A 24712-nucleotide genomic window follows, 5' to 3' on the forward strand; every position below is an offset into this window, starting at 1 on the left:
TCTCATTCTTTTAATTTTTTTTAATGAAAGTTTTATGACATTCTACTTTCTTTTCCCAATTTATGATACTCTTTTAATTATATTTATCATTTTTTACAAATTTTGTAGAAAGTATACTTAATGTGAATGAAAAGAAGATAAATTAAAGTGTAAGCAAATTTATGTAAAGCAGAATTACAATTATGGTGTGAACCTCTAAAAGAATTAGTGGCATTTAAAATAGGGAAATCTTTTTTACGTGGATGTAGATAAATTATTTTATGTTAGTGAAATAAAATTATAAGAAGAATTTACAAATGATTGGAGAGAAAAAAAATAAATATGAATCTCATCTTTGTGTGTCTAAGAAGATAAGTTATTTCATATTAGACGAGATAAATATAATCCTTTAAAATATGAGTCTTGGTTTTATGTGGACAAAATCTTCTCTCTCTTTTATTAACTTATTTTAATACAAAATGAAATAAATAAAGAAAACTGGTTTACAAAGAAAGTCAAATGATAGTGCAAACACATCTGTGTGAGAAAGGATTCCTTGTACCTTGTCAGCGTAGCTCTTCAAACCACTTTTGGATTTGGAAATCACTGTGAAGAGTTCAACACTTCTTTTATCAATTTCTTAGTTTAGTTTATGAGTAATTTATTCGTTTGGGTAATTCGTATGCATTTAATTTATTGAAAAGAATGGTATTTATCAAGTTGTAAAGTCTAATAAAGTGGCACGAGTTGTATTTATACCCGAATTTTTTATAATTGGCTAACGCGGTGAGATATATGCACCGACACATAGCAGAACACAGCCAAGCCATGTGGGACCCATCATCATTGTAACACTTATTAACTATTTCGTTTTTATCTCTTTGTATTATTTTTTTTGATAGCGATCTCTTTGTATTATTTATCTGGCGCCTCTCATTCAAGTAAGAAATTATACTTTATTTAACTATTTAAATAGTATAAGTACTAGGTAAAACATAGTTCAATGTACGACACAGAAATTTTGTTATTCACATAACAAAAATAATAAATTTTATTTTTTCTTTATAATTAATATGTAAAATAATACATATTACAAAGACTATTATAATCAATTTTGTTTTATTCATTATCAATAAGCTAAGAACACAAAAAAGTCATTCGGAATCAATCATCAAGATATATATGTTATATGTGATTTATACTTCACATTCGGACGACGTCACTTGTTAACGGAGGATCACAAGACCTGTTATTGATTTATTTTATTTTTTTCTTTCTTTAGTTGTTTAGGTTTGGATCCACAAATAATTGCTATTACTTAGGGTTTCTAAATTTAATTATATTCTTCTAGTAAATTAAGTGTCGTAATAAATGCGATGAGAAAAATATTAATACATATGACAGGATATAACTCATATTAGGTGAATCAAAATAAATATATTTCTCCACTTTTCTTTTCTTTTCTTTCTTTTTTTTGATTTGTGATTTTGTGTTTGTGCATGTTCTATCCCAATAATATTAACATAAATTTATTATGTGGTTTAACCACTTTTATAAGCTAACTTACAATTACATTATTTGATTGAGTAAACACCATCGATACATGTAATACCCCAAATTAATAAATTATAATAATTATAATTTTTACCAAAAAATAATTATAATAATTATAATAATAAAATTAATAGCAATAACAAATTTAATAAAATAAAATAATATTAATATGTATATCTTAATTCAGTAATATCTTAGTTAATAAGAATGAATCAGCCTTGAGTCAATCAGAGTAAGCGATATTTTGAACCATAAGAAAACTAAAACAAGAAATAGCAAAATAATCATAAGAAGAAAAAGAAAATAATCATAAGAAGAAAAAATAAAAACAAATAATTTCTGGAAGAAAAGGAAATAAATTCTACAAAGCCCATATCTTGAGTCCAAAATTTCAACTATAAATAGAATCTTAGTCTAACCGAACCAAATCAGTGTCAACTATTAGCATTTTTTCATTTCTCTTTCTTCTTAATTATTTTTTTTTATTTTTAATTATTATTTTTGTCTACCAAACCGTGTTTCCTAAATTAAAGAAGTCATTAATCACGAAGATCAGGTAATCTTAATCCCTAGGTAATCTTTGGTTAGTTTTGTATGAAAATTTTATGTCATGGTCCTTAGGATATCATAGATAATTTTTAAATTTAAATTACTACATGTGATATTTAGAGTATTTTTGGAAATTTTATTGAAAAAATAAGTATTATTATTTTGGGAATAAATAGAGATGATGAATAATTTACTATATTTGATTAAATGATAAAAAAAATTGATTACATGCGAATAATTGTGAAAATTATGATTATGAAAACATTCCAAATATGTGATTTATGACTGAATTTGAAATTGTGACACTCTTTTGAGGAAATTCTATGATTGAATTTGAAATTGTGACACTCTTTAAGGAAACTTTTCAAATATGTGATTTATGATTGAATTTGAAATTATGTGTGATTTTAATTAATTAATAGTCGAAAGATAGCTTTTGAGATGGTAACTCCTAAAGTGATGAACACAATCTTTAGGCTTTATGTTTTTTATATTTATATGATGTGAAAAGATGTTATCTGTTATTCACAAAGTGGTATCTGACAAGATTTTCCGGGATACTAGTAGCAACTTTGAGAAGAGGTGCGCATATTTAAACTATGGAATCGCAGTAATTTAAACCTGTTCAACTTATGTTCATTGGGTTGGTTAATCTGACCATTAAATCTAATGATCAATTCTCCCTTACAGAATGCAATCGCATTATTCAGTTTGAATGCCTACAATCGCATGATATTCAAACTGAATTGAGAGAAAACGAAACTAATTTAAAAAAAAGAAGAAAAAACAGACCCTCTGAAATAAATTAATGAATCCTAACCTTAGGTTGGTTAATTTTTAATTATGAATTTTTAATCCCAATTTTTATATTATGTCTTTTAATTATTCAACCGAAATCCAAAACCCCCCATTTTTTCTGTTTTCATAAGCGATTTTTACCAAAACAATTTCTTTGAGAGACGACTTAGAGTTTCCACTTTACAACAAATTTTTTGAACCCTAAATAAAAATAATTTTTAATTTGCGCGAGTTCGACAACTCGCGTCAAATTTGGAAAGGTAGATTAACAGGATTTTTCGGATCTACCAAGGTTCTTTTCTCCCTAGTGAACTAAATAAAGATAAATATGATAAATAATGAAATTAATATTTGATTTGATTATTATGTTTAAATAAAGATATATATATGATGAATAATGGAATTAATATTTGATTTGATTATTATGTGAATATTTTAGTTATATTTAATTATATTTTGGATTGGGATTACCAACGTTTGTTGATTGTTGTTTTTTGTGTCTTTGTGATGCAATGATCCTTCGGGAGAGCAAATTATCAGTGAACATGTTATGAAGATTTGGGGCTAGCAGTTGGCAATGAGATAATGTCTTGCACACTTCAAGCTAGGCGCGAATATGCCTAGAATGTAATAATTGTATAAGACATATTTAAGTTAATCTTAGATTCCAGATTTACATTTTTTTATACTTTAAATATTTACCTTGAATATATTTTTGGTATAAGATTATGAAAGAGTTAACCTTACACTTGTCCCTATACAAACGCAACGGTAACATTTCTCCAAATTAGCTTTAGATTAGCTTCCACAGTATTTTGTAAGATCCTAAATAATAATTAAATGTGAATTTTGACAAATATAGGATTACAAAAAAAAAAATTTATAAAAATTGTTAGAAACACCCCCAAATTTCTAACAATATTTACAAATATTTTTGTAATAATATATTTGCCAAAATTCATATTTAATTATTTATTTAGGATCTTATATTTACCGCGGGAGCTAATCTGGGAAAATATTATCGTCGCACCTATAGAAGGGACAAGTGAAAGACTAACTTTAACATAATCTTATACCAAAATATATTCAATGTAAATATTTAAAATTTTAAAATTTATAAATCCAAAATCTAAATATATCTTATGCATTTATTAAATTCTGAGTCTAGCTTGAAATGTCTGAAACGTTATCCTCGCTGCTCATTCAAGCCCCAACCTTCGAAACCTGCTTAATTGAGGAGCTCTGCTTACACGAAGGATCATCGCAGCACACAAACACAATAATGAGCAAACGCCAGTAATCCCAATTCAAAATATAATTCAAATATTCATGTAATTATCAAATCAAATATTAATTCCATTATTCATCATATTTATCTTTATTTTGTTCACTAGTAGCAAGATAACTATGATAGACCCAAGAAACACTGTCAGTCTATCCTGTGACCCGGGAAACCTGCCAGTCACATATAATCAAATTTGGCCATCAACAAAACATCTCTTCCTAGTATTCATACCTCTTCCCCAAGTTGCTATTAGTATATGGAAAACCCTGCCAGTAGGGGTGTTAACGGGCCGAGCCGAGCCGAACTTTGGTTTTAAAAGGCTAAGCCTGTGTTTAAATGGGTTAGCCTGGCCAAGCCTGTTACCTGTTATAAATATAATTATCGGCCTATGGCTTGGCTTATTTATAAAAATAAAAGTCTGGTTTAGCTTGTTAGCCTGTTTAAAAAAAATAAGACAACAAAAATTTATCAAAATAGAATATACAATCAACAACACTAGTAATTTCATAAATATTCATAAATTCAATGTATATCCAAACAACATAATATAGAACAAAATCATTCAAAAAGTCTGTTTAACCAATAAAATGGGATGAAATTGATTGAGGAGAAAGAGAGAGCTATTGCAAGTAGTATAAAAAATATAAAATATAAAATAAAAAATAAAATAATATACTAGGCCAGCCTGAAAGGCTCTAAGGCCGAGCTTTTGAATTGGAGTCTGGGGCCTTTTTATTAAATGAGCTTTTATACAAGTTCAAGTATAGTGCTAACAACTAATTTTAGACATGTAAGTCAGACCTTTACGAGTTGAGCCAAAGACTCCTGGTTCGTTTAGCACCCCTACTTGCCAGACACCACTTTGAGAAGAACGAATAATATCTTTTCACATTATATAAATTTCGAAGAGATAAAGCTCAAAAATTGTGTTTGTCACTTTAGGAGGTACCATACCAAAAGATATCTTCCCACTATTAATTAATTAGAATAAAGCCCCTTTTGGATATCGAACAAAAAACACGATCTTCACTTTCGTCCCTTACAAAAAAAAAGTCAATTTTTGGTCCCTTCTACAATTTCAGTTCTTTGAAAATGCGATTCCTCAGAAATTTAATAAGACCCAATTTAGTACCTAAAAAATGACTAATATGGATTTTTTTTTTGTAAGGGACGAAAGTGAAGACCGTATTTTTTTGTTAGAGATCTTAAAGGGACTTTACTCTAATTAATTAATAGTGGGAAAATATCTTTTGATATGTTTTTATTTTTATTTTTATTATTACTATTAATTTTATTAAAATTTTATTATTTTATTTTATTTGTTATTTCTGGGGTATTACAATACATATTTCACTTCTTTTTTTTGTATCTCTCAAGGTATTTAAAAATCTTTTGAAATAGAATGACTAGAACCTTATCGTGCACGCTTGAACATTTTAGGTAAGAAAAATAAATAAAAAATACCGGCCTAATTAATTGTTCTTTTTTTGTTTACCCGCTCAAATTTATGATTATGCGATTTTGTACATCCCATACATTTTTTTTAAGGATTACACGTTACAGATTTATCGAAATTTTGAATGATTAAGTGCTATTAGCTACCATAGTTTAAACTTATTATGTTTAATTCCAATTTTCTACTCACCTACCTAACCCGGTTAATACCCTGAGTGGCATGCTAAAATAACTTTTTTAGAAAGAAATATGTAATTATTAAGGGTGATTACTGATAAACGAAAGTGGGTTAGTGTGAATTACATTTCAACTCATAGTTTATAGAGCTTCTTTCATTAGTTAAGAGGGCAATTTGTCATAACTTAAAAGTAAAAAAAGAGTAAATGCGGTCATAAATTAATGCCTAACAAATAATTAAGAATGCAGCCAAAAGGCAAGTCAATTGATTCCTTCACATTCTTAAGATTCCTTATTGTTATACGGTAGCTATACAAGATTGATAATTTATTATAATCTGCAAGTTTACGCAATTCAGTCAACGTAATAAAAACTCTATTTGGGAAATGACAAATGAAAACTGAACAATAAAATTAATTTTTTTTTTATACCAGGAAATGTAAACGTCGCAATTAATCTTCAAAGGTACAGGCCGCTGAGGCCATTACAGGTTAGATTCTAACTTCTTCTTCTTCTTAATCTTTTTTTTAATACTACGTTTTGTTACGGTGAGACTTAACAACTTTTTTTTATTTTTTACTTATTAAAGAGAAAAATTGATAAAGAATATTTTAGATAATTAAAATCTTCATCAATTTAGAGAGAATGTAAATAGGCAAATACAACTGCCAATAGCTTCAGTCTTAGATAACATCTTGGAACCTTTTATCAGAATAAAAAAAATTCCATTACATTAGTATTATTTTCATTGCAAACAAATAGAAATTAAAGGTTTTAAAAGAAAATATATAACAATAATAAAATGATTATAACATGAGCATAATACTATAAATTTGCGATGTTGCATCCTATTATTAAAAGAGTTTTGCTGCTATTTGTTAAGAAACAAATATTATTAAATATTAAATGAAGAGTAAAACTTATTAGCTTTCAATATATCACATACTTTATTTTTTAGTTGTTATTTTTTAATTTCTTAACAGTAACCTTAAAAACTTGGTTAAAAAACTCTTACAAAATAGATCCTTTACAAAACGAATGCAAGTGATGTGGAACTTTTAGATTAGCAACATCTATTTTAGTATTACTTGGTCTCAAGTCAAAAGTTGATCAAAATTTCCATGACTTCCAAGACATGACATCATCTGCGAAAAAAGTGTGACTCAATACTAAATTGGTATCTGCCAGATAACCCTACAAGCATGCTCATGACGGGATTAGGATTCTCTATTCACTAGTTATAGCCTAAGCTCCCGTATAGATGGCGAAGTTAGTGCCACGACTTTAGGAAACAAATTGAAACTTCTCAACAAAGCATTGGCCGCTGCCAATATTCAATCAGAAGAGTCAAAACCTAAGCTCCTATAGCGATGGCGAAGTTCGTGCCACCACTTTGAAGGTGAACAAGTTTTCCTTTCTCGCCAAACTTACCATGGCACAATTGCTTTAAAGTAAGGGAAATGTTTTTCTTATTGTTGGAGATAGTTATCTTATATTAGTAAAACAAAATTATAAGAAATACCCACAAATAATTGAAGAGAAAAAAAAAAAAAACAACGGTGAAATCCACATTTTTCATGTTGAATGAGATAAATATAACCCTTGAAGTAATTACTCAAATCACCAAATTTCAATGTAAGAGTAACCTGTCCAAGCAGGATATTAGTATGTCCTGAACCAACAGATTCAGCACAGGACCACACTACATTCACCACCACCATTTATTTGAACAAGGAAAACTACTGAATTTTAGTTGATCAAAATACATTTTAAAAAAAAATAATGACTAGATTGAGTCCGTTATCTACGAAAATTTCTCATGTAACAAAGAAAGTGGGCCATAAGGCATATGCCCTTCCTATCCGAAAACGTTATCATAGCTCAGTGACTTCAAGCCCACAATCTCGGGTCATTGTTTTGACAACAGAAAAGTTGACCCTACAGAGCTCAAAAGTTATAAACCATGTGAGTTAGGGTTGGCAAAACGGGCCAACCCGGCTCGACCCGACCCAACCTGCATGCATTTCAAAAAAAAAAACAAGCCGAGTCAAGATTGTCTTGAAAAAAAGAGAGTCAGAAAATCCAACCCGACTCGACCCGAGTCAGGTTAGGATTGGCTCAAAAACATGGCTAGTGAATTGACTTGAAATAATAGCTCACGAGTTGACTCGATAATTGGCTCGCGGGTTGGCTAAAAAATTACTCGCGAGTTGGCTCGTTTTCAGCCTATTTAAATGAACCTGTAAAGTTAATGCACCAACTATGAAGCTTCTATCAACTTAAACAAAAGGTTACAAAATGAGAAATAAAAGCAAAATATTATAGTTTTGAATTTTCTTCACAACAAATTTACACCAACATCAAGAAACAATTAGTTTCACTTTTTACAAAATGAGTAAGATATTTGAACCAAACAGAGCCAGCACAGCCTAATAATATAAAAATGACAGGGATGTGAGAAAATTAGAAACTTAGGTTTAGAGAAGAAAGATGAAGACATCATATATGCATTTTGTCCATTTTTGTATATTATATTTTATATTTTTTTATATTAAAAAAAAAATTCAACCCGCAAGCTAACCCGTTTGACCCGTGGATTGACTCATTTTTTCCCGAGCTAGCTCGAGTCGAGTTCGTAGTTCATTTTTGCCAACCCAACCCGACTCATTTTTGACGAGTTACGAGCCAACCCGACAGGTTGGCTCATTTTTGCCAACCCTAATGTGAGTGTAGAGACAAGATTAATGGAGAACTTAGGAACACGGAAAATATTGTAACGATACATGGAGAGTTGAATTTAAAAGTTACCATAGCCATTCGATTAAGTTGTTAAGATCACACTTACATTAAAAAAAGAAAAAAAAAATCCCATCATTGTCAAAATAACCATAGAAATCCTTTCAAAAACACAATTATATATATGTATGTCTGTATAGAAAATATTTATTATAAGAGACCCTTTATTAAATTTAAAACTACGAACATAAGCAAAAGACATGGTAGAAGGTAAAAAAAAATAAAAAATCTTCCATCGCAATTTTTCAGATTTGGGAGATAGGATCCAGTGGGCGCATTGTAGTTTGGCCACCAATGCAGCAGAACAGTTTATTAGCTAACACAAGGAGATAGACGACGCTATACAAGAGATGAACGAGGGCGAAGGTGTCACGGACAATAAAAACATCACAAAACATAACTATTAATGCACATAAAATTATGAAACTATAAAGAACCTCAAGCGTCAAAATGGTGATGGGCAGTTACCTAAGTTCATTATAATCAAATATAACATCTGCAACCGCCACTAGCCACTACTTGATATTTGATATAATTTCTATTCAACAAAATGCTGCAGATTTGAAACACTCTTCAAACCTGTCAGAAAAAAAAAAAAAAAAAAAAAAACTACGTAAAAACCTCCTCAACTGTATGGCATCTGATTAGTAATATCATAATGCAGATGTAAACTTAAAGGACATTGGGAAATAGTAATATATTTCTTATTTAAAACATGGACCAAGATTTCTATATTAGACTCGAACATTAGAACACACTATTAAGTGCAGTATCAGTGTAACACTCAATTTAAGAGACTCATTCCACCAACAATATAACAATCCTTCCTCTTTGATATTAAAAAATCCCCAGACAAGAATATCTAACAAAATTGTAATATACCACGAGATTTTACTTTCTTTACAATGAACGTTACTAGCTAGAGGATTAAAAAATCATTGCACTTGTGAAGATAAAATTTTAACATGAATAAAACACACCACATTTGTGTCAGAGACAGAGGTAACAACATCTCATCCAGGATCGTAATTTTATTTTTATTAGTAATTTCGTCAGTTCATTTTGAAATAAATTGAGATAAAAATAGAAAACACCAGAAGCCGAATATAGTATAAAGAGTAAAGAGAATTCATAAAAACAATTTCAACAATTGAAATCTTTGAAGAAACCGAGCAGGCCATAAAGAAAGCAAGCATGATGTCAATAAAGTTCAACAACGAGCATAAAAAGTCTAAAAGATAATTCGTAGAAACAAATTCCAAAATTGAAATTTTTCAACAAGAGGAAGGCCCGTATCTTTCAATAATGATCAGCAATGAACAGATGAACCACAATCTATATGGTCCTTCATATTGAAAATAAAAATGCAAAAGCATATGAAGCCACAACCCTTAAGTGATAAAATAAGTAAAATTTTCAAACATCCTGTACAATGGTCATCAGATATACCTGCCAAATTAAAAGGTATTGCCCAATCCAATTCAAATTCACTAAAGGAAAGTATGCCATCAAGATCAAACTGTACAATGATTTCTCGAAAATGTCTTTTAGCAGTTCTGGACCTTGAAAACAAATTAATGGAGGTATAGGATGGAATCAAAATTCTACTTAGTAGGCTTTCCAAAGCCTGGAAAAGGTATAAGAGATTCTTCATTAATGTAATTTGTAAACACATACGGCAGCATGCTTGTTAATTCCCTAAGAACAGCTTTATATGCTGCCAGGCCTACATCCTCAAATCATTTGAAAAATAACACAGCAACCCAAATTGCATCGTTCCATGCACCACATATACATAATAGATGGTGCACCACCCATTACTCATAAGGTTTAAATACTTAGGAGGTGCATGTCACATTACAGACAGCCCAAGAAAAATGACAGGGGACATACAGTACTGTTTCCGGAGCACATTGCCTCTAAGATTCAAAGAACTACGTATTCTTAGAATACTTAGAGTTCCATCACTCCCCTTAACCCAATACCCTGAGATTAAAACCAAGGAACACTAGTAACTAACCATTTCAGTATACAATTGTTCACAGATTTTCTATCTCTCCGGTTCAAAATGTCAAATAAAAAGATGTTTTCTACAACTCTGCATCTAGAAACTCCAATTGCAACGCTAAGAATTGCATAAAATATTATTATTTAGTAAGTACCTAGTATCTACTATTTCTGAAAGGGGTTTACTGAAGCGGAGGCCACCAAATCATATCAGCAGATACGGAAATAGATAACATAACAAAGTATAAAAAATTATGGTCTTCTCTCATTGTTTGAGAAGTGATGCTAACTAATTTTTATTTTTTTTAACAGAGTCAAAATGGTTTACATTAATCAAAAATAAAAAACCATCCAACAGATTTTAACAGCAGATTCTTCATGAATCTGATATAAAATTAAAATAAGAATATAAAATATTGGGTAAGACAAATATTTTTTGATAAGTAAATCATCAAATAATTGATATGAGGGCAGTGTCAACATTCAATTTACAAACCAGTGACAATAATTTCAAATAAATAAATGCATTAAGAGCATTGAATGATAAAGGGACATGAAACACGAAGCAAAGACCATGAATGCCATTTGAATTTATGGAAAGCCATAGCTATAAGTAGCGTACCGCTGTACTTCATTTGTCCCATCAAAATTATTCTAAATAATTGTAATCATACGGAACGGAAAGCAGTCAGGTTTATTATCAACTATTTGTAATTCTAAATAATTGACTTAGATCAAGCAGTATACAAGTTGGATTGAAACCTGTCACTGCAGTCTGCCTACAAGGTTTAACAGATTCATGATTTAGCAGATTTTAATATTTCACTAGGCAAAAGCACATAAAAAGAGTATTTCTTTTCTTAAGAATATGTCATTTAATATATTTCTCTAGCCAAAACTATGCCTGTACTCCTGAACATAGTTACAAGCCCATACATATCACATCCCAACTAGCAACCTTTAGGAAAAACTACAATGGAAAACGGACATTAATCCTGCCATTTAACTTCCAAAAATAACAAAAAGAAAATCCAACATTATTCCTCAGCAGTCACAAACCCTGAATTGATTTAAAACTCATCTTCTGCCCTAACCACTAACATTCCTCACCAAAACCTTCATTGTACGTCATATAGCTTACAATACCCTGATGTCCTTCCTTTGTATCCTAGCATCAACAAAATGTTCTCAAAGCTATTCACCATAAGAAAATGAATAATGTATCATATGCAAAGCTGCTATGTAATTCCTCTATGCTTATTTAAAACAATTGTTTTCTACACCATTTGATCCAAGACCGGAATACTTTAAAAGCAACCTATGACCTATCCAAAGAACAAGGAAGATCCCATATGCTTATAAATTTTGCTTATTTCAAAAGCCAAGAAACAACTTTTCCACACCTAACCTATCAATTTTGATCTCAAATAACTTCCGAGACCTAATAATTTTTCCTGAATTAAATCCTTTTTCCTTCCCATAAAGAGAACTTAGTTGATCTATGTTACCGCCTATCTGAAAATTATAGTTAAATTTCATACTTTATCCTTCCATTTAACAAGTCTTCTTAAACAAAGGATAAAGACTAAATCATTCATTTAGTGAGCATAATCAACTCCTTGACCTGTCAAAGTCTTGATAACGCAACTACATAAAGGTTCCTAAAATTTATGCCAAGCATCATCTGAGACGTATTTCCATTTAAACTAAAAAACATTTTTCACATTAAAAATTTAAAATGGCAGAAATATCACTTATCAGAATAATCAGTGGGAAGAAAATAATGAAATCTACATTACTCAGATTTCTTAGTTGTGGGCCTAGAGCCTGTTTAACTAGCTTAAACAATAATCCTCAAGCATTCAAAAAGGACAATTCATAGTCGGAGAAAAATCTAATACTTCTTAAATTACTATAAAACAGTATCGAGTCATAGACCACAAAGAAGGTAAATCATTTTACAAAGTATACCCACGTCATCACATGCACTTCATTTCACACAATAAGATTGGTAGATCTTCCTCCATGCAACAAATGGTTCACGGTGAACAATGGCAGTATTGTTTTACCATTATATATTTTTATGAATGCATAGTTATATACAGGTTAAGACTCATATAAACCCAAAACATCCAAGTTCACCGCAATAGCTGCTAACTCCTCAATTTCAAACAATTCAAGAGATAATAAAGCTTCAGTTGTGGCATACACTATTTTTCTATTTAACTCACGTCCTCTGCTTTTCCAGTCAGATACAAGAGAAACCAAATTCACATCCTTTGGTTGCACATGCTAAATGTTTCCTTCAGTAATTGATGACATTGATCGATAAAGTGATTGCATCCACCCAAACAGAACAAACATCATAAAACCCCTTCCGTCCCCTGGCCCCCAATTTATGCGCCAACCAAGCAACACAAAAAAGAAACCTTACTCTTTCATTGATTGGAGCACCTCCAATCAAAGACGAATATAGAAGTTTTTTCTTTACAATTATTTCCCAGGTATTCCATTAATGTAAGCTCAAAGGAAATTGCACCTATATCTGACTTCTCACCCGGTGGCTACATGCAACAAATTTCGAAGTTCAAACCATACAAAGTACCCTCACAGGACAATTACATTAACCCCAGGAGAATTCAAATATAGAAAAAGAAAAACAGTTTACCACTACAATATTCCAGAGCCAAACTCAGGTATGAATTGTCACTTCAACAATACTTCATGATGTTACTTATGGCATTTGAAATAGACAACACTACAATGCAATACTTAGACCATAAATTGCAACTAAACCATATGATAGAACCAGAATTCAATAGTTAAAAAGAAAGTAAGAAGTCCCGAACTTACATATTAAACATGAGTGTCCTCAGTCGAGATCTTCTTGTCTGGTTTCCGACTCAAGATTCTGATTCCCCCTACTTTCAAGATTCGATTGTCCACTATTATTTCCATCATTGTTGTTGTTGCTGCTGCTGTTGTTGTTGTTGTTGTCAGCATTCCCAACATTACTTGTTCCGGCAACAGAAGAACCAAATTGATTAAACTGCCCAGTCAAAGGCACCCTAAACCTCATCCACCGTGAGTTATCATTAGGAGCACCGCCCCGAGAAGCTCTCTGCTCGTAATCGTTGTCGTCAGTAGGCAACTCGTACCGGCAAACCGGACACGAATTGTGCATTTCCAACCAAGGCAATATACAATCAGCATGGTAAATGTGTTTACAAGGCATCTGTTTCGCATTCTCACCGAGACCGAAGGTGTCCTTGCACACCGCGCATTGTGCTGATGCTGAATCTGAGGCTAGCAGCTCCTCCGTCACCGGTATATCCGGTAGACCTTCCACCGCAGACTTTGAAGCCGGTGGCGTCCCTCGCCGGTTCGGATCGTTCTCCGCGAGCTGCTGGATCAGCTCCTCCAGGCCGGGTCCGAAAAAGTAATCGCCGTGGTTGACGTTTCCGGGAAACTGGAACGTTCTGTTAGGGTCGCCGGAGTTCTCGATCACGAATTGGACGTTTGCGCCTCCTGCTCTTAGGGTTTGGACGTAGTTCTGCAGGAACATGAACGGGTTGAACGCGTTAGCGTCACCGAGAGGGGGCGGCGACGCTCGGTTGCCGAATAAGGTGGACAGATCGTCGAACGGCTGACCAGCACCGGGAGTTCCGGCGCCGGAGAAGAGGAGGGGAAAGGTGGCGGCGCCAGTGGCGGGAGAGTCAGAGTTGAAGGAGAAGAAGGGATTGACAGGATTAGGGTTAGGGTTAGTGAGTGGGATTTCGAGTTCCTCGAGGAAACCTTCGTTGCAATTGGGGCAGAGGAGATCGGAAGAGGAAGGGGAAATGGAGACGGTGCGGTCGCACTGGTGGCAAAAGTATTGACGAGGTTCGCCGGAGGTAACGCCGCCTTCCCCGCTACCGCTACCGCTGCTTCCGCCGTCGCCGCCGGCAGAAGACATGTCAATGGGACAAGGAGAGAGAGAGACAAACAGAGAAAGGATAATAAAGAGAAGAGAGAGAGAGGATCAAAGGAAGAAGACCGAAGACAAGAATTGTAACAGAGGTGAGGGACAATGGTGGCAAAATTGTAAATATAGCATGTTTTCTTTTACTAAATATCTTTTTTCTTTTTTTTTTTTTATTTAAAGAGGGCATAAAGCCCAAGAACAAAATTACACAATAGGAACTATGGCTCTTTTTGATTTTGGTTGTGCAGAACAGTTTTTTAATTTTAAAAATAAAAAAATTAAAAAACTTATTTGGCATGAGTTTTTTGTATTTGTTGTTTTAAAAACAACATTTGTATTTTAGTTTTTAAAACAAAATATAGAGAACATCTCTTACCTGTTTTTGTTCTTTTTTCATAACATCTCTTACCTGTTTTTTGTTCTCTTTTCATACTCTTACATTTAAAAGTGAGAGAAACACGGAGAACAATTTTCATTAATGGTATTCTAATAATTATAATCAAACAGATTTGTTTTCATCTTTTTTATACAAAACAACTTTTAAAAGTTGTTTTATAAAATAGTTTTAAAAACAAAATAACAAAAACACATTCAAACACACTCATATTACTGCTAGTTCCGGAAATAAAATTTCTGATATCTACATGAGCATTATTTAAAGGACACTTAGTGCAGATAAGTTATATGCAGTAAATTTAATATGACATTATTTTGGGATAGAAATCGTGATATTTTTATAATTTTAATTTATTTTAGGGTTATTTTAGTCTTTATAATTATAATTTTTAAATCTTTCAATCTCAAACATCATTTTGGAAGTAAATGTAGATAACTTATCTGTTATATAAAATACATAAATCTAACATATTACTGAGACCATCTTTTGCCAACCAATGACACATCGGTTATCTACTCTACTGAGATGATTACATATAATTTCTCAATTCAATGACATAAATTCTCTAATCCAACTTCCTATTTGAGATTCATGAAGTAGATTGATGAATAGAAAGAGCCATAATGGAATCTCCTTCAACTATACAACGTCGAAAGCCTAGGTGCCATGCTATTTCCAATCCTTTTAAAATACCTTGTAATTCTACTTCCAAAGAATTACAATAATGGTATGTGGAACGCCGAACTGACTTATGATTTGTCTGTAGAAGAATCGGCGAACCTTGTTGGCTGATATTGTGGCTAACGCTTCTGCCTCGATCCACTTGGAGAAGTAGTCGATTGCTACCAGCAACCATTTCATCCCTCCCACAGCCACTGGGAGTGAGCCCAATATGTCCATGCCCCATTGGTAGAGCGGCCATGGGGACATCATTGAAGATAATTTCTCAGGGGGAGCATGATCTAAGTCTGCATGCTCCTGACATTTGACACATTGCCGCACCTGTTTTTTAGAGTCCTCTTCCATAGTTGGCCAAAAATAGCCTACGCGAAGCTGTTTTCGAGATAAGGATTTCCCTTCCATGTGATGTCCGTCAATTCCCTCGTGTACCTCAGATATTACATACTGAGCTTGCTGAGGATCTAAACATTTAAGCATTGGAGAGGAAAACCCTTTCTTGTAAAGTTGTTTGTTGATGATAGTGTAGAACGAAGCCTTGCGCGCTAGTTTTTTAGCTGCGCGCGTTTCTTGTGGTGCTTCTCCTTTGGATAAATAATTCCAGATTGGTGTCATCCAAGTTTCTTTATCATCCAGCGGCATAGTGTCATCCTCAACCATGGATTGCGTGCTTGGGGATGGTTGAGCATTTCGTTTGGTTACAGCCATTATGATGCTAGGATTAGGGACGCTTTGTTGGATCACCGTTCTGTTGTTTCCTGGTCCTTTTGTGCTAGCTAACTTGGATAAAATGTCAGCCCGTGAATTTTGCTCTCTGGGGATGTGTTCCACTTTGAAGCTTTGAAATTCTGTGAGTAGTAATCTTACTTTTTCCAAATATTTTATCATTAATGCCTCTTTGGCCTGGTAGCTTCCTTGAACTTGAGCAATTACTAATTGTGAATCGCTCTTGAGGGTTATGTTTGTTTCCCCCAAGTCTTTGGCCATGGCGAGTCCTGCGAGGACTGCTTCGTACTCAGCTTGGTTGTTTGAAGCTTTGAATCCAAAATGGATAGAGTGTTCCACTGTAATACCTTGAGGGCTTTCCACTATTACTCCTGCACCACTCCCCTTGATATTGGAAGATCCGTCAACGTAAATGACCCAATCGACACTGTCCTCTGCCTCATGTAAGTGTGTCATTTCAACCAAGAAGTCTTCTAGTACCTGGGCTTTAATTGCCTGTCGCGGTTCATAGATGATGTCGTATTCTGACAACTCTATTGACCATGAGATCATACGGCCTGCTAAATCAGGTTGTCTAAGTACTTGTCGAAGGGGTTGATTCGTTCTAACTTTGATAGTGTGCCCCTGGAAATAATGACGCAGGCGTTGTGATGTTAAGATCAGCGCGAAAGCGACCTTTTCAATCTATTGATAGCGCAGTTCTGGTCCTTGGAGTGCTTTGCTGACGAAGTATATGGGCTGTTGTTCTTGGACTTCTTCGTGCGGGAGGACCGCACTTATGGCCTCATTATTAACTGAGAGGTACAGAACCAGGGGTTCATTGGGTGGAGGCTTAACCAAGACTGGTGGGTTGGCCAAATGTTCTTTGATGGCCAAGAACCCTGCCTCGCACTCCGGAGTCCAGTTAAAGTCTGTCTGTTTGCGTAATAGTTTGAACATTGGCAATGATTTTTGAGCTAACGCAGGGAGGAATCTGGTTAGAGCAGTGATTCTTCCTGTCAATTGCTGTAGTTCCTTTACGTTTCGCGGGCTGGTCATGCTGAGAATGGCGTTGCATTTGTCAGGGTTGGCCTCTATCCCGCGATGTGTGAGCATGAATCCTAAGAATTTTTTGGCAGGTACTCCAAACGCGCATTTGGCTGGATTAAGCCGTAGCCTGTATTTGCGCAGTTGTTGAAATACCCGTTCCAAATCTCGAGGATGGTGTGACGTAGTCATTGTTTTGACTATCATATCATCAATGTAAACTTCAAGCATCTGTCCAATCTGCTGACTGAAAACTTTGTTCATCATGCGTTGATAGATGGCTCCAACATTTTTGAGACCAAATGGCATCATATTATAGCAGTAGGTAGCTTTTTCAGTGATAAAAGCCGTGGCTTCCTCATCTGCTGTGAACATTGAAATCTGGTTGTAGCCTGAATACGCGTCCATAAAGGATAGGATTTGGTATTCTGCAGAATTATCGACCAGCTTGTCGATGGTGGGAAGTGGATAGAAATCTTTTGGGCAATGTTTGTTGAGATCTGTGTAATCAGTACACATGCGCCATTTTCCATTGGGTTTCTTGACTAATACAACATTTGAGAGCCAAGTAGAGTAAGTGATTTCTCTGATTACTCCTGCATCAAGCAATTTTGCTACTTCAGTTTCAACCGCCTGTTGTTTCTCTGGGGAGATTTTGCGCTTTTTCTGTGCGATGGATTTTGCTTTGGGATCCAGGGTTAAATGGTGACATATTATCTCTGGGTCTATCCATGGCATGTCGGCAGCTGTCCACACAAAAAGGTCTTTGTTATTTTGCAATATTGTTATCAGCGCGCTTTTCTCAGCTTCTGGGAGGTTTTGTCCAATTTTGGTGGTGTTTTCAGGGAGTGGGCCTACTTGGAAGTCTTCCAACTCCCCATCCGGTTGAGGACGAGTATCGCGCAGATCTTCACGCATGTCAAGATCGGTCATGTTCACTGATGCTTTGCCTTTGTCATCAGGCTGTACAGGAGTTTTGGCTCTTAAACTGGTGTTATAACAGCTGCGCGCTGCTTTTTGATCACCTCTGATGGCAACTACTGTGCCAGACTTGTTACGGAATTTCATTAAAAGATGAGGCACAAAAATGATTTCCTTTAATGCGGCAATAATTGGTCTTCCTAGAATGATGTTATATGTTGATGCGTATTCAATGACATAAAATTTTACTTTGATAGTTTGAGCAAGAGGCATGTTTCCAAAAGTGACCCACATTTCAATGGTGCCTTTGGGCTATACGCACTCTCCGGCGAAGCCAATTAAGTCCGAACATCCATGAAGAAGATGTTCCTCTTGGATGTGCATTGCGCAAAAGGCATCCCAGAATATAATATCAGCTGAGCTACCATTGTCAATCATAATACGTTTTACCTGGAGGTTAGCCATGCACGCTGAGATCACTAGTGGGTCATCATGGTCTGGTATGATGTCGCCATAGTCATCATCGTCAAAACTTATGGCCTGTCTTTGATCGCGAGAGGTGGATGGGCGAGCGTGATCGCGCACCGTCATGACTGATTTCAGATGCTTTTTTCGTTTAGATTTGGTCGCTCCTCCTCCCGCTGATCCGCCGGAAATAGTGGCTAAAACTCCTGCCGCGCTGTTAGGTAGTCCATCGCGGTGTTGCCCCGCGACTTGCCGCCTGTTTCTTGGTGGAGTTCTGTGACGTCTGTCAGTTGAAGCTGCTCTGTCCTCTCTTCGGTCATTGTTGCGAGTAGGGTTATAATTTTTCCTAGGGCGTGCCCTTTGTTTATTGGAGTTGTGATCAAGGCTTCTATCGTGCCTTCGCTGCGTCTTATATTCACTGCAGCTGGAAATAAATTCCTGGAGCTTTCCTTCTCTTATGAGTGCCTCAATGGTATTTTTGAGCGCGAGACATTCGTCGGTGGTGTGACCTTTGTCGTTGTGGAATTCGCAAAATCTGGATTCATCACGTTGAACTCCTTTTGGCATTGGAGGAGGTCTGTTAACCCGGACATACCCTGTTTGGAATACTTCCTTAAAAATTCGCTTGGGAGATGCGTTCAAGGGGGTGTAGTTGTCGTATTTCCCCACTTTCTCTTTTCGCGAAATTTGCGTCGAAAATTCTTCTGCACATCTCTTTCGAAGTTGTCCGTGTTGGCCTTGGTGTTGGAGATTTCTCGGGATCGCCTATAATCCTCCAGGTTGATGAATTTCTCTGAACGCGCACGCAATTCCTCTATGGTGCGAGGTCGCTGTTTGGCCAGCGACATAGAAAAAGGGCCTTCCACAAGTCCTTCAGTGATGATGTGTAGTGAGACTTGTGGATCTAAATCTCTGACCAAAAGCGCTTCATCAAAGAATCTATTTAGATAATTGCGCAGAGTTTCATTTAATTCCTGTCGAACCGTTTTTAGTGCGTGAGTGGATTTGTATTGTGCTTTACTCGTTGCGAACCGTACGAGAAACTGGTTGGTTAAGTCTTCCCAACTTGGTACCGAATTAGGTGGTAGCGCTGAGTACCATCTAAGGGCTGTCTCCTTGAGAGTTGTAGGAAATAGTCGGCAAGTAATTGGATCCGCGACATCTTGTGCCATCATGTTTGTCTGGAATTGTTCCAGATGCTCTTGAGGGTCCCCCTTGCCGTTATATTTTTCTGTTGTAATCTTGACATCCCGAGGAATTGGGATGTTCATTATGCAGGGGACGAAGGGGTGAATAATTCGAGAAAAAGTCCTTAAGTTACCATGAGAATTCTCGTTCTCATGAGTATCTTTGATTTCTTCACCTTTCTTATTTTTCTGACCGGAAGGTCCTGGATTCCCAGTCGAGTGCGAATGAGGTGGCTCACTCTCCTCAGAATTTTCGGGAGCTGTTTCTTTCTCAGGATTTTTTTCTTTTTGTTTTCCCTTTTCTTGGATTTTTTCTTTGCTCTTTTGAGCTTTTTTCAATCGAGCCAAATCTCGATTCTGCTGGGCGATTTTCTTGTTCTGTAGTGTGATGAGGTCCAACAGATGTTGGGGTGTCGGTGGGTCATCTAGGTGGATGGGAATTGGAGCCATCAATGAAGCTGATTTTTCACGGGAAGCAGGGGTCTCCTTCCGCTTTCCTTTAGAGCCATTCTGGGATTTGCTACGAGTGTCAACCATGTTTTTAGAGAAAGGTGGGTAAAAAGATTCCCACAGACGGCGCCAATGATCAGACTAAATACGATATTGATGGTCCAATACGTATTAAGCCCAAATCACACACGGTTGGACTCCTTCGGTAGTTTCAGGTCTGGGCTTGGTATTGCAGTTGGGGTGAGCCTGAGCTCTCTGTCCTTCGTCCTTCTCGTTGCACCAAATAGGGGGGGTACCTGCGAAGACACTCCGATGCTTAAGTCAGTATCAGAGGCAAGTGTTTATGTTGTGAAAGTAAAGGATGATCGTACCTTGGTGATACATCGTGTGTTTATATAGTAGTTGAGATGTGTGCTTGGAGGATGCCTTTCTTCATGGTGAAGGCAAAGGTTCTTTGGTGCCAACGTAGTGTGGCTGTCATGGTTTAAATGTTGAGGAGCTTGCCGCCACGGTGTCTAGTAGTAGAGTTATGGCGAGCAGGAGCTGTCCGTTGCTTACTGGTGTGAGGGTGCGGTGGTGTTGCCTTGACCTTTAAGTTTACTATCTGTAGAAGGTATCCTGTTGCGAGGTGAGTAAGTACGTCTTGTGTGCCGCGATGAGGTCATCGCGCCTTGTATGACGCGATATGGTCATCGCGCTGGTGTGCCGCGATATGGTCATCGCGTCCGTACCTGTCCTTTATGCCTCGTTTTGGGTCCTTAATGAATTTGGGCTTCCATGTGTTATTGGGCCTTGGTTGGGCCTATATTATATCCGGATCAAATTCAAAAGTGATTTCAATGCTACCAAACTTGGCCATGAGGTGTTGTATGTGGAATATCTAAATTATTATTGTTCATGAAATTTAATTAAATGAAAAAAAAAACAAAAGATCTAGGTCTTTCATAATAATGACTTTTTGGTCTAATTGTAACAGTTGTGGCTTTAACATAGAAGCACCATGTTTTGGTTGAAAATTTCACTTATCAAATCAGCCCATCAAACTATTTGTTGGAACCTCATGGGAAAGTTATTAATTCTTTGCTCTGTATCTCCTCTGGTCAGCTTTGGGGGAAGCATTAAATGGAGATATTGCCTTTTCCTTTGGCGGTGGCCTGGATGACCTTGTTAGCGTATCAATCGGAGGTTGTTGAGATTTATTTTCATATATTCTGTTTTACTTATGAGGGTTTTTTTTATGGGAAGTGGCTTAAACAAACCCAATAAAGTGGTTTAAACAAACCCAATATGTGCTTCTTTTATATATGGATCTGCTATATTTTCATTTAGTGTTTAATGTGTTTGTTACTTAATTGTATTTTAAATAGTACTATATTTGTATGAGAAGGCATTATCCTTTTTAGTGATCTACAATTTTATTTTCTTTTTCTTTAACTTGTAAAATTATTTAACTTTGCAGACCTTTACCCTTTATTTTTAATAAATGTATTTTTATCTAGTTCCTGACCACTCTTTTCCTATTACATGTTACATAATTGTATAGTAGCCTTTACCGTATAACTTACTTGGGGAGATCTTTGTCACAACTCAAGCTCCACATAAGCTGCTTTGATTTCTGATGATATTACAATAAGTGGGTTACCTAACATCATGAGACAACACTGACCATTATTAAGCTGCTTACAGTGGTTATTCCTAACCTGCTTTGCAGTTTCACTTCACAGTAACGAATCCGCCAAGTCTAGGAGCATATTCCAGATTCACACCTGTGCAAAAGAGACCCTTTTGCTTCGTGTCAGGTACCAACTCTTTCTTCTGTTGCATTCTTAATCTCTCTCTCTCCCTCTCAGGATCCTTTTCTTTCTTCATTACGGATGTTGGATTTTTGCCTTGGAAATCTTTGCATTTGGTGTTGCATATGCAGATGGAGATGCTAAATATTCTCCTATTTCGTTCACTTTCTGTATGATTTTTTACATTCCACTTGTGTACCATTTTTTTAGAGCAATCGAAAACTTGACCAGTGAAATTTTATTTATTTAAAGAACCAATTCAACCTAAAAGCTTAAGCTGTTAGGTGAGGCTATGTTAATGGTTTTATATATCTCAACACGTCCCCTCACACGAAAGCCCACTGGACTTGAAAGGTGGACAATGTACAGGCCCACCTACCTGTACGAACAAAGAAATTCCACTTGAAAGAAAGTGAAGGGCGGCGAGGATCGAACCCGGGACACGAGGCTCTGATACCATGTAAAGAACCAATTCAACCCAAAAGCTTAAGCGGTTATGTAAGACTACGTTAATGGTTTTATATATCTCAATAATTTATTTATTTTTTAATTTTCCTCCAGTTCATTACAAATTTGATCAATTCATTTTGAATTTTTATTGATTTATGTAATTTTTAATCTTCACTAGTTCATTAGAAATCTGATAAATTCATTTCGAGTTTTGTTGGATCTATAAAGGGGATGATTCTTCCACAAACAATGTGGGGTTTCCTTTGGTTTTCCAATTGTTTGTGAAACTAGAAACAAAAGATAGATGGGTCAGGGGGTCATAAACAAGCAGGAGTAGATCTTCTTGTTGGTCTTAGGTAGAAATACAAAGCAATGTCATAGGTCGTGTCTTTGTATGTAATACAGTGTATCTTCAATCTTTGTCAAAAAAATTTTTTGTGTGCACATGATACAGTAAGCACACACATAGAAAAAGTGGGTGAGATTTGTCTGTCTGTACAAAATAAAAGTCATTGGGCATGTAATTAAATATTAATTATCCTGTAGAATTAGTTTGTTTGTGACTATATAGAACGACATAATAGTTAACTGGAATGAAAGTGCATTTAATGATTTTGAAGGTAGAACTAATAATGTTGTAGTATAATTTACTTGTAAATGGGACTGCTTTCAAGCATATAAGATTAGAAAGCCCTACAAGAATCACGATAAACGAAAGAGAGTGGCTGCCATCCTTGCAGTATACTTAATTCTCAGCAACAACTGTAGGCTTTGTTACTTGCCATATGCTAGTTCTCAATTTATACACGTACATATGATATTTTGAGGATTTTTTTTTAACATGGAAAGTGGATGATGGAGGAGAAATGATATTTCCAAAGTGATATAACCTTTGAATACAGAAAAAGAATATTTTGGCAAATATATTCGCTGCATGCAAACAATATTGTTCACTTATTACTTGATCATGATGGTAGCCAAGCACTGATGTTAGATAGAACCTTTGCCAAATCACCAACAAATTCAGTAAGTTCAACTTAGATGCTGATAACTCTTGTTTGCCCTGTGTCTCTCATTTTCCTTTTTTGTTTTGCCTTTGCACTCAGCAATCTATGTGCATCACGCTAAATATATGCTTGCAATTTCTTTGTAGCTTGCAGAGATTGAAACTGCCACTGACAAGCGCAACAAAGTTAAAATATTCAAAGAACAAAGTAATTACATTACATACTTGGCTGCTTCCTTTTCGCAGTGACTGTCTATTTGGAAAGTTTATGAATTTTATTTTGTCCTTTTGGTGTTAGATCGTGCCAATGGTGAATGGAATGGAGCGTAGTGTCATTGTTGTATTGATTATTTATTTGGAGGGTTTGAATCAACTGACTATGATGTTAATTAGCATATGTGCTTTGTTATTAGCCAATATCGCAAAGAGGAAAAATGGTAGGAAGAGAGTAAAATGGGATTGTTATAGTAGGGTGACGATAAGGACTATCAATTTTCATAGAATAGTTTACATTAGTGAAACAACTTGTATTGTAATGGCACCAATTATCTCTTTAAAAGAATAATAACAAGAATTCCCCAAATACCCGAATATCAGAACAACAATTGAAATGAACAACACGAAACAATCACTTATATTGAGTTTAAAATGGGAATAATTCCCTTACAATATTGATGAAATAACAAGGACAAATCCTTTACAATCGGACCATTAGGACACTGTCCTTTACAATGAAAAAGACACATTTACTACCAATTACCCAGAAATACTAGACTCCTAAAAGTCTCTTACATACTCCATGGATTCACTAGCCATACTCATCCGCTTGGATAGATACCAGCCCTTTCCAGACTGAACCACCAAGTTCAGGTGCAGCCCCCTACTAACAACTCTCCATGATGCTTCCCTTCACCTCTAACCGTCTCTTTGTTCATCACTCACCACTAGGGGTGTTAACGAGTCGAGCCGATCCAGGCTTTGGTCTTGATAGGCCAAACCTGTGTTTAAATGTGTCAGACTGGCCTTAGATTGTAACCTGTTACGAATAT

At 35.3% G+C, this 24712-nt stretch overlaps 2 protein-coding genes across 5 annotated transcripts; both read right to left on the reverse strand.

Moving 5' to 3' along the window:
* Positions 1–7794: 7794 nt before the first annotated feature.
* On the reverse strand, positions 7795–14644 carry LOC133293453 (E3 ubiquitin-protein ligase RING1-like). Of its 4 annotated transcripts, none has more exons than XR_009749058.1 (3): positions 13454–14644; positions 9062–9172; positions 7795–7811 (listed from the first exon to the last, which is right to left on the reverse strand). XR_009749058.1 is itself a non-coding variant. In XM_061492033.1 (3 exons), the coding sequence occupies exons 1-2, from the start codon at positions 14553–14555 to the stop codon at positions 13473–13475; spliced, it is 1041 nt and encodes a 346-aa protein (XP_061348017.1). In that variant the 5' UTR covers positions 14556–14644; the 3' UTR covers positions 8739–9172; positions 13454–13472. The 4 variants fall into 4 exon arrangements, 2 of the variants coding, with proteins under 2 accessions (XP_061348017.1, XP_061348016.1); XR_009749057.1 differs by lacking the exon at positions 7795–7811 and adding an exon at positions 8739–8932; XM_061492033.1 differs by lacking the exon at positions 7795–7811 and having other exon boundaries at positions 8739–9172; positions 13454–14209; positions 14252–14644.
* Positions 14645–15663: 1019 nt separating this feature from the next.
* On the reverse strand, positions 15664–16917 carry LOC133293426 (uncharacterized). The gene has a single exon (XM_061491994.1). The coding sequence runs from the start codon at positions 16915–16917 to the stop codon at positions 15664–15666; it is 1254 nt and encodes a 417-aa protein (XP_061347978.1).
* Positions 16918–24712: the final 7795 nt, after the last annotated feature.

This window comes from Gastrolobium bilobum, unplaced genomic scaffold (genome assembly GCF_033153095.1).
Source record: "Gastrolobium bilobum isolate Gb01-03AN ecotype WA unplaced genomic scaffold, APGP_CSIRO_Gbil_v1 utg18566, whole genome shotgun sequence".
Taxonomy (NCBI): Eukaryota; Viridiplantae; Streptophyta; class Magnoliopsida; order Fabales; family Fabaceae; genus Gastrolobium; species Gastrolobium bilobum.

Coding starts and splice junctions, on each gene's coding strand:
- LOC133293453 (XM_061492032.1), bottom strand. CDS start 14,555: ATGTCTTCTGCCGGCGGCGACGGCGGAAGCAGCGGTAGCGGTAGCGGG.
- LOC133293426 (XM_061491994.1), bottom strand. CDS start 16,917: ATGATCTCATGGTCAATAGAGTTGTCAGAATACGACATCATCTATGAA.